General features: G+C 41.7%; 1 protein-coding gene across 2 annotated transcripts; it reads right to left on the bottom strand.

Annotated features, from left to right (window-relative positions):
• Positions 1-1,386: 1,386 nt before the first annotated feature.
• On the bottom strand, positions 1,387-10,331 carry Gspt2 (G1 to S phase transition 2). 2 transcript variants are annotated; one of them, XM_037198869.1, is made up of 2 exons: positions 7,959-10,331; positions 1,387-2,896 (listed from the first exon to the last, which is right to left on the bottom strand). In XM_037198869.1, the coding sequence occupies exon 1, from the start codon at positions 10,078-10,080 to the stop codon at positions 8,182-8,184; it is 1,899 nt and encodes a 632-aa protein (XP_037054764.1). In that variant the 5' UTR covers positions 10,081-10,331; the 3' UTR covers positions 1,387-2,896; positions 7,959-8,181. The 2 variants fall into 2 exon arrangements, with proteins under 2 accessions (XP_037054764.1, XP_037054763.1); XM_037198868.1 differs by lacking the exon at positions 1,387-2,896 and adding an exon at positions 3,583-3,730 and having other exon boundaries at positions 5,421-10,331.
• Between the last annotated feature and the right edge of the window lie 738 nt (positions 10,332-11,069).

Raw genomic sequence — 11,069 nt, 5'->3', positions numbered from 1 at the left:
TCCCAGACATTGCACATACTGCGTCATTTGCAAGCCTGGATATTTGTTTTTGCCCTGATTTGATTGTAATTGTACCCTGTTTCTTCCCATTTCAAGGAAGAATTTAACTTGATTTTTGTTTTCCAGGTGCCCACAGCTGAGACACTTTCTTTTTTAAAAGAATACTTCATTTTAAACTGTTGAAATTTTTTCAGTTTTTAAATTTTTTCGGTTATTTTTATTTTATATGTATGCTGTTTTGTCTGTATGCGTATGTGCACTGTGCATACAATACCTGTAGAGACCAGAACAGATCATCAGATTCCCTGAAACTGGATTTGCAAGCGGTCATGTTGGTGCTAGGAACTGAACCTATGTCCTTTGGAAGAGTATCCAGTGTGCTTAGATGCTGAGCCATCTCTCTAGCCACTAAGAATACTTTTAATACATATATTCTCTATATCTTTAAAGATAAAAGATTTAAAAAATACCATGTTAGGTTTTTAAAGGGAGAAAAGCCCTAAGACCAAAATCAGAATTCTTCCTTTTAAGATAAAGATTGTGGCAACCTCCAAAACACTACCCTCATAAATGATGTACTTCTAATTTTAGTAAATATGTGCACTGCCTTTCAAATCATGTTTCTAAACTTAAAAATAAAAATCTTAATGCACCAAAGGCAATCCTTACTCTTATAAGTGAGTTCAACTTCCTACTGCAATGACTTATCATATTTAGTTTATAAAAGAGAATGTGGTGGGTGTTTATTAGAAGAGTTGTTAAGGCCTTGGACATATGCACAGACAGTTAGAGCATGGCAGAGGTGGTAGAGAAAATGAAGCAGAATGGGAGATCTCCCTTACAGTCTCAGAGGAGAGGGTAAAGGTTCACAGAACACCAGTGCAGCCAAGCTGTCTGATTCCTTGCAGCAGAGGGGAGAGAGAATTCCCTGGAAGGAATACTTGACTGGACTCTGAGGATGTGGGCTCAATGTGGAGGAAGCAGCACACATCTGGATGAGGTGCCTCCACAAGACAGCTGGAGGAATGTGTCACTCCAGTAACCCTCTGCCATCCAGTACAGTCTGGCAACCTGACATCTGCAAGCTTCCTCGGGGGAGTGAGAGTGGTACCTGCCACTCTTCTGGAATCCAGAAACTGCCAGTCAAACCTGATGAAACGTTTGGGGTAATTATTGGTCACTTACCATGTAAATGTATTAATGTGGAAAAAGTTCAGTTAGACTGCACTAAAGCAAGTTAGACTTAGGAGGACATAATTCGCCTAGGCCTCCACTAGAGAATAGTGAGCTTTTAACCTAGTGCCCCAGGGGCTGGGGAGACGGCTCAGTGGTTAAGAGCACTATCTGTTCTTCAAGAGGATCCAATTCCCAGAACCCACATAGCAGCTCACAGCTGTCTGTAACTCCAGTTCCAGGGGACCCAAAAACCTCATGCAGGCAAAACACCAATGCACATAACTCAGTGCCCCAAATGCAAAATAACATGTACAACTGGGTATGTAACATACATACATATATATATATATATATATATAAACTATATATATAAAACAAGTGAGATATGCAGTGCCATGACTGTACATGCTGTACATGGCAGTCTGACTACAAATAATTTTTTAAAATCGACTCATGCCAAAACTAAAGCAAGATTTCAATACTGACTGCTTAAACTTTTGAAAAAGTTCAGCAATTAAATAGAAAAAATTATCCTTATTGGAGATGGAGAAAGACATGCAAATTAGAGTTGAGGAGACAGCTCAGTGGAGTAGGTATTTACTAAGCAAGCCCATGGACCAGAGTCAGGCCTCCTACAACCTAGGGGAAACCTTGGCAGTTATTTTGACTGCCTGTAACCCCAGAACTTGAGAAGTAGATAGAGGGGATCCCTGGATCAAAGTGGTAGCCAGAATCAGCAAGCTCTTTGTTCAGTGAGAGACAATGCTTCAATAAAGTAGACAGCAAAAAAAATTAAATAAATAAAGTAGAGAGGAACTGAAGATGCGCTCCAACAGCTTTGGGCTTTCCCATGCACACGTGTTTATACACACCCCATGCACATTGTACCCATACATATGCACACATACACATGCAGAAAAGAGGCATATGTAAAATGACCTGCATTTGCAGATTTGACTTATCAATATAAGTACAAAAGGGCTTTCTTTACGTGTGAATTTTATCTCACCATTGACTCTAAAAATAAATTATATAAGTTTAAGGGTAAATGTGAGAAAAGAAAAATCTCTGTAGAAGTTAAGGCAGATTTCTTATGAAAAACAATCTGCCATAGTAGAGTGTGGGACAGAATCATGTGGAAAGTTAATATAATTATTATTCTATATGCTGTTATACAAAATTGTCTCTAAAATACAAGTCAAGCACCCTTCCTCTTTTCTGTCACATGGGCTGTTCATTCAGAAGGTTTTTATTTTTTTTTTTCATTTCTCTGATTTTGGTGGTCTGTGGAACATTAAAACACACACAGTTATAAAGTTTCTCCTGAATTCGAAGACAAGTTCACCTTCTTAAGGAGTAGCCTCAACCCAAGTTTCCTTCCTATCAATGGCCAGTTCTTAGTGATTTTTTTTTAATGTAGAAAACTAATCAATTGCTGAGTCTGTGGCTGTTGACGTTTCCTTTTAGTGGGTACAAAATGACAACTAAGCATCTCCATTATTTCACAGTCCAATTCACTAACACTGTTCCTAGACAGCAAAGAAAGATGCTTCTGTGAGAAATGCAGTGTGCTGTTACCCAGCCAAAGGCTTCCTCTGCTTTTCTTCCTGGGTCTTTGCTGACGTGGAATGCAGGTTCACTTCTTTCTTCATGTAACATTTCCTCAGAGCTGTCCCATAAAGTCCAGAGACGTAGAGGAGGAATCTTACGATAGAAGTTGCTAGAAGGATTTGGGAGGGAGAAGGAGAAGAGGGCATTAGAGGATTTGGAGGAAGGTGGTGTTAGATAGATACGATCAAAAATGCATTCAATATACTTACGAATTTTTCAAAGAATAAATAAAAGTATTTTATAAAGTTGCTAAAAGCCAGTGGGTACATACTGATAAGTCCTGAAGGGCATTGTATATTTAGCATGCAATAAGACATGGGGAAATTATGCATAGTCTTAGTTGACAGAAATTTGAGATAAAGCTCTTTAAGAGTACATTAGCTACTTACATGTTTTGGTGATAGAACATAATGACCAACACAACTTATAGAAAAAATGAGTTTATTTTGGCTTATATAGAAAAAAATGAGTTTATTTCGGCTTATGGTTCCAGAGAGATAAAAGTCCATCATGCATCACGATACAGAAGCACCGGCAGCCAGAGGCACGCATGGCAGCTGGAGCCAGAAGCTGAGAGCTCACATCCTCAGTTACAAGTGTGAAGCACAGAGAGCAAACTGGATATGGGGTGAGATTATAAACACTCAAAACCCGCTCTCAGTGGCATCCTTCCTCCAGGAAGGCCACAACTCCTAACCATCCCTGAATAGCACCATCGTCTGGGGACCAAGTGTTCAAATGCATGAGGCTATGGGGGACAACTTGTATTCAAACTATCCCATTCCACTCTATGGCCTCCACAGACTCATGGTCATATCACAATGTGAACTGCATTCAGTCAAGCTTTCAAATGTCCCCAGGCTTTAAAAGCCCCAACACTGCTTAAAAGTCCAACATCCAAAGTCTCTTTTGTGACTCAAGGCACTCTCTTAATTGTAGCTCCCTGTAAATAAAAACAAAAAGAAAAACAAATTACTTACTTCCAATCAACATACAATGGCACAGAATATGCATTACCATCCCAAAAGGGAGGAAAGGGGCCAAAGGAAGCCAAGAATCCAGAATGGCAAACACTAAACCCTGTAGTTCTATGTTCCATGGTAAAGGACTTAGATGGCTCCGTCCTTTCAGCTTTGGTACCTACAACATACACCTCCTTCTTAGACTGCTTTCACTTCATGTATGCAGCTCTCCTGGGCAGACATCTCACAGCTCTGACATCACTAACTTCTTGGGGACAGGCTTCATCTTCACAGCTTCATGTAATGGCCTCCCAGGGCCTTCATCCAAGGACTCCCCTAACACTCACAGAAGAGGAATCTACAAGCCCTTCACTCTGCATCTTTCATGCCCCTAAAGCCCACACCACATGAATGATGCTGCCAAGTTCGGCTGCCAACTCGGGATGGATCTACACTTCCCTGGACCCCAGGAGCAGCAGCTTTTATTTGCTGTTGCTTTCTAGAAGCAGAAACCACTCTAGGCTCTCTTTCCCACATCAGAAGCTTAGCTGGGTGGAGTCTTGCCCTAGAGGAACCCTACCATTTATTCAAGTGCAAAGCAGACCTCTCCTTAGTGGTATTAATCTCCTTAACAATTATAGCCCCTCTTCCAGCCAATCTTTATCTCTCCAAACTGTACATTCTGCATTTCTTTTTGTCCCACTTTCTCTTTATCATAGACTAGCAAAAGCATTATGGATAATAGTCATGCCACACTCAGCATTATGCAGCATGTCAATTTCCTCTGGCAAAGAAATTACTCCACAGTTTTCATGACCTGAACAAATTATTGTTGTTAAAATATCCATATTATCTAAAATAATTTATAGATTCAAGGCAATCCCTGTCAAAATACTAATGGCATTGTCTACAGAGCTAGAAAGATAATCCTAAAAAAAATTATATAGAAGCACACATGTCCCAGAATAGCCAAAGTAATCTTGAGAAAAAAAAGAACAAAGTTTGGAAGTATTGCATATTCAAAATGGAAATAACTATGAAACATGGCATTGGCATATAAAAAAACACACAGAATTGGAATAAAATAGAGAAATAACTGTGTGAGTTTATAACCAACTTATCCTTAAAAAGGTGTCAAAAAACATGGTGTCCACTCCCACATAGTAGAATGAAACATGAAGCTTTCTCTCTGTACTAGAATCAACACAAATGGATCCAATACCTTAATAGAAGATCTGAAACCACAAGAGGAAAACATGCAAGGGGGTGTAAATGTTTAAACACATGCAACAGTTTCCTGGATAGAACTCCCAGTCCACTTCTTAAAATTCAGCCTCAGGCGAGTTCTTAGGAAAAGGGCAGAAGGCAGCCAGTTTCTTGCCAAAATAACACAGAAATGGGCTCTGGTCCAATTGCTAATATTGTTCCCTTCTGAAACCTTGTGAGCCAGGTTGCTACATTCTGCAGTACTCTCAGCCCTACAGCCTTCAAGGTTCCTGCTAAGATCGGCTTAGCATCCAACTTTTCTACAAAGTTTCCGTCTTCCACATTCCTCTAAAAAACAACATGCTCATGCACTATACAGCAACAGCCTCCTCTCTGGTTTCCAATTTCTGCCATCAGTTCCTTTCCTGTTGCTGTGATAAAACACCATGAGCAGAAGCAACTTACAGAATGGAGGGTTTATTTAGGCTCACGGTTCCAGAGAGACAAACGATCACCATGGCAGGGAAGCAGGGCAGCAAGCAGCAAGCATGGCAGCCAGCGGGAGCAGGAAGCTGAGAGCGTGCATCCTCGACTGCAAGCAGGAAGCAGAGAGAGCAACCGGAAGTGGGGTGAGACTGGAAACACTCAAAGCTCACCCCTTAGGGCATACTACCTCCAACAAGGCCACACCTCCCAATCCTCCCCCAAACAGCACCAGCAACTGAGAACCAAGGGTTCAAATACATGAGCCTATAAGGGACATTCTTAATTAAAGCATGAAAAAGTTAACTTAATATGAATTGGAGATAGCAGAAATTCCTTAACAGGGCACTGCCCTGATTATGGCTTTATAAGTAGTTCAGTGCACTGGGCAAACCAATTAATGCTGTGCTGGCAAATGGCCCTAATTTAAAATATTGAAAAATATTAGATGTTAACAACTATAAAGTACCTAGAAATTAGAAAGAAATATTACTGTATGTCTTTCTCTACTGGTGGTTCTCTGTGGCAGGCTGTCACTGTGTAGCTCAGCCTGTTCTCAAACTCACTGTGTAGTTGGAGAGCTGGCTTTGAACACATCATCTTGCCTCAGCTTTCCAAGTAGTTACATTGCAAGCCAGTGTCACCATGCTGGGCTCATATGCACTACCTTAAAAGAGCTAGACTCTGGTGTCCCCAACCTCCTGAATGATAGGATCATCACTGAATTGCAAAAGATTGTGACATTTTCTCTGAATATTATGTGTATGTCTCTCTCACACACACACAAATATTTAGGAACCAGTTTTTGAAAAATTATCCAAATCAAGTAGAAACAGAGTTCTGTCCTGGCTTTTCTTTTGGCCAATTAGTAGAAAAGAGAGAGAGAGAGCTAGTGTGTGTGTTGTGTGTGTGTGTGGATATAATATGAATATAATACATATATATATACAGCTATTGGTAAATTACTAAAATTACTATGACATTAATATCACGTTAAAAAAATGTTTTAAATGACTGCCAAGAGCTGGATGTGGTGGCTTACATCTATAATTTCAACAGTAAGGACACTGAAGCAGGATGATCACAAGTTCAAGGCCTGCCAAGGTTACACAGTGGGGCTAACACGGCTAGGGGGACATTCTCAATAAAGTGATTGCCAAGGTATAATTTTTATCAAGTACTGGACTGGCCTGATTGCTGTACGAAGTTTAGCACACAACCAAAAAGAGGAACTCCTAATGACAAAAGATAAAACAAAACTCCTTCCATAGACATTCATGATTAAATGACTGTTCATCACCATATGGGGTTCCTTATGGATTAGGTTAGCTGAAGCATGACAAGCTAAAATCTTTTTCTAAAGTGGGTGCTCTGATGACCTGTGGTGGATGATGCACAATAGAGCCATGCTGTTGGTAATCCGACCCAGTCAGTAATGATCTAATACACTGAGATAGGAGTTTCATGGGCACACAAAGAAAGAGACCATGGAAAAGACACTGCCATTACCTGAGCAGAGGCCCAGGTGGTCACAGTGTCCACATCTACCAGCCTGCACGTGAGGGTTAGCAAAGAAGTTTCTTACTCCAAGTACAGAGTTGTACCTAAAAGAAACTGGTTCTGCACCCCACTGGGAAGATGTTTACACTAAGCCAGTACCTACTTACCAAGACAGAAATTTCTCCAGCTGTTGACAGTTCTGAGGGTCATAAAGTCATTCTTCTGGCAATAAATCTAACTACCTTAGAATCGACAACTGGTGTTTTCCTCAAGCATTTGTTTGGAGAACAGTTGTAATAAACCCTCAACCATGAGGAATAGACTCCTTTCCCATGTCAAGTCCTTTGTTTTAGTAAATGACATATAGTCCTAGTTCAACAATTTACCTTTTCAGTAATTGTGCCCGTTATTGTGTCTGCACCCCAAATTTCACAGTGAATGATACCAAAGTACGTTAAAGATGATGGAGTACATAAGAGTCTATTCAACATATATAGTCTGAAACCTTAGGAATACGTGTGATTTGGCCGTATGGGACCTAATGGAAGAGAAAAAAAAAGATAATCTTCATTTTCAAACAATAACTGGGTAAGTAGAAGAACTCCTTTACTAATTGAACTTGGACACAGAAAACACAGTTAACTGGAAAGGACACTGAGATAGGGTTTTTTTCATAGTAAAGTTTTCATTTAGTACAAACCTGTGTGGTTTTAACCAATTCCTCATTTCAAACAGTGGAGATTTTTTTTAAGCCCAAGTAATAATGTATTTAATTACTTGAGAAAATAACCTAGTGAGACAGTAATTCATATAAATTCAAGCATTATTCAAACACATTTCAAATACTGAAGTTTCAAATGGAACACTTTATTTACATGTTAGTTGTCTTCATTAACATATACACACTGACACACTGATTGTTCTGCACAGAACAAATGATGTCTATATATCCCAAAGGGAAATCAAAATTTAAAATATATTATTTTTAGTATTGTAGGCAATTACATACACGTCACTTACAAAGCTATTACTGATCTGTCCAAGGAAGCAGAGTGGTGGAGAGGGAAGAAACTGGAGTATGCATTCAAGAGTGCCATAACTGAGGTCTCAACATGAGAAAGCTGACAAAACATGGATTTTTGCTGTGAAATTTCTCTGCAAAATATGGACAAAAGTCTGTCAATGGGCAGTAAATTGCAGTCAATCTTCGCACATTACGGTGCAGAGGCATCAATGAAATCACTTAGTCCTTCTCTGGGACCAATTTCAGAACTTTGCCAATTGCGATTGTCTTACCCTCATCTCTTAAAGTAAAACGACCCATCTGAGGAAAATCTTTAAATGTCTCCAGGCAAATAGTTCCTGCTGTCCTTAATCGAGCAATACACACTTGATCTTGTTTCACAAAGCGGGGTCGTGTCTTACTTTTTTCTCCTGATTTCTTGTCTACCAAGGAGATTAAGGCTGTTATCTCAACTTCCTCAATACAAGTATGGATGTGAAGCACCGCATTATAACCTGGGCAGATGATAGATTTGTGCTCAATGATCACAATCTGAACATCAAATGTGCGTCCAGAGTGGCAAAGATTACTAGGTTCACAAAGTATGAAGCCTGGAAGAATCTCTTCTTCTTCGATTCCTTTCAGTCTGATTTTGAGGTTTTCACCAGGGGCTACAAAATCAGTCTCAGTATCATCAGAAACTATTCCTAGAACCTCCACATTGTGCTTGTTGGGCATCATCACAAGCTGCTGGCCTTTAAAAATGGATCCCGATTCCAGCTTTCCCAGGACCACAGTGCCCATATCCTTGTACTTATCCACAATTGGCAACCTAATTGGTCCATCAACTGATCTGCTGAAGTTTGGCAAACTATCCAAATATGGAATAAATGGTAATCCAGTGTACCAAGGGCAGAAATCTGACTGCTCTTTAATATTTGCTCCCGTCAGTCCTGAGCAGGGCATAAAGTGAATGTCCTTTTTTGGACTGAAGCCAACTTTTTTCAAAAACGGGACCAGTTTCTCTTTACATTCTTCATATCGCTCACTGCTCCAATCTACCGTAGGATCATCCATTTTATTAATTAGCACTATTAAGTATTTTACCCCTGCTGTTTTTGCCAACATCGCGTGCTCTCGTGTCTGTCCACCTTTTTCAAATCCAGTTTCAAATTCTCCTTTCCTGGCAGAGATGACCAGGACAGCTAAATCAGCTTGAGAAGCACCACCAATCATATTTGGGACAAAACTCTTGTGGCCAGGGGCATCTAAAATTGTGAAATGTTTCTTTTCGGTTTCAAAATACGCACGGCCCACTTCCACTGTTTTACCCTTGTCTCTTTCCTCTTGGTTTGTATCTAAGGCCCAGGACAAATACCAAGTCTCTCTATTCTTCTCCTTAGCTTCTCTTTCGTATTTCTCAAGTGTCCTTCTGTCAACCATTCCAGTCAAAAACATTATTTGTCCTCCAATGGTTGACTTGCCAGCATCTACATGCCCAATGAACACCACATTTACGTGTTCTTTCTTAGGAGCACCTGACGGTATGACCATAGATTTTGATTTCCTTATTTCCTCTTTCTCCTCCATCATTTCCTTGCCACTTTCTTCTGGGGGCCCCGAATCTCCCAAAGAACCCCCAGGCTTTGCTTCACTTACTTCTTTAAGCTCCCACGATTCATCCAGGGCCATCTCCACCTCTCCATTTTCTACAACAGGTTCTGAAAGTTCCATGGTAACGGCTGAACTGGAACCCTCCCACGACACTAAAGGTCCATCTTTGGAAGGTTCCACAGGTGCTCCCCATCCCAGCCTTTTACCTTGAGGGTCTCCGGCGCCGGGGCAGGATTCGTCGCGGCTGGAGGCTGTGGGGGCGGGCGGCTGGGCCGAGCCCGGCAGGAAGGACGGCACGAACTCCGCGGCTCTTACCCTAGTAGGCACGAAAGGTTTGGCGTGGATGTTGAGCTGACTGCTGAAGGCCGAGCTGAGATGCTGGCGCTGGGCCTCCGCTTCTGCTGCCTCGGCCGCTGCCGTGGCCGCAGAGGCGATGCCATCCCCACTCGGAGCCGAACCCGGGGCTTCCATGTCCACCTGATCCCAGCAGTCGGGAGCTGAGTCGCTGCTGCTGCCGAGATCCATGTCTGAGCAGCCGGGGTGCGGCGGAGAAGGAGGGAAGGAGGCAGGTCAGAACGTGCTGTTCCCACCGATGGTGGTAAGGCAGACCAGCCAAGGGCCACGGGATAGCTATGCGAGCCTTAGCGGCGCAGAGGCAGCAAAGCGCAGATGCTGCATTCACAGCTGCGGCGGCGGCGGCGGCGGCGGCGGCGGCGGCGGCAGATATGGCCGCTCAATGCTCTGCTCCTGTGTGTAAGCGAATCTCCTCCCCCAAATCCCAATCACTTCCGACTCCTCCACCCCTGACCCAATGCCTGTGGTGAATTGACCCCTTGCTGCCATCCGTAGGTTTGTCCCCTTTAGTTCTCAGACAGAGGCTAAGTCCAGAAGTACAGTTTTTAAAATGAGATTTTCTATTTACTTTGGTTCATATGATCTGGGAGAAGGATTTGACCACGTCCCAAGTCCCAATGATTAAACCTTATATACACCTGACTTCAAATTCTGCTAAAATTTTCGTGTAAAATGACAACTCCTATTGAATAAATGGAAGGCAAAATGAGCAACCCAAGGGGGAAGTAAGTAGTGCTCAGACGGGATTTATGAAATGTGTAAAAATAGTCATTTCAACTTAAGATCACTTAGTAATTTGAAATCCAGAGGCTTTTTTTTTTTTTTGTTCCCACTGGTGCCCTATCAGCTTCCATTTTAAGGATAGGGTTAAAGATCTTTTTAAATTTCCAAGGAAGGCAATGTTTCAACCATGCCCTCTAGCCATTTCATGTGCAAGTACCTGGACCGTAGCTGGCAAGTCATTCTGTGGACTAAGGCCACCTGTACTTTTCCAAGCAACTGTATTCTGGGTATACCTGCCCTATTCATGAGGACTTCTCCAAGAGTATTCTCTAGAATCACAGGCCAGGATGTTTCAGCTTCATTCTGAAAGCCTGAAATGGGAACTGGGTTTACAAATAAAAATCAATGAAGCTGTGGTAGTTAAAAGAAACTGTGGC

Source organism: Peromyscus leucopus, chromosome X, assembly GCF_004664715.2.
Source record: "Peromyscus leucopus breed LL Stock chromosome X, UCI_PerLeu_2.1, whole genome shotgun sequence".
Classification (NCBI taxonomy): domain Eukaryota; kingdom Metazoa; phylum Chordata; class Mammalia; order Rodentia; family Cricetidae; genus Peromyscus; species Peromyscus leucopus.
This window is presented reverse-complemented; position numbering and strand designations above follow the sequence as displayed.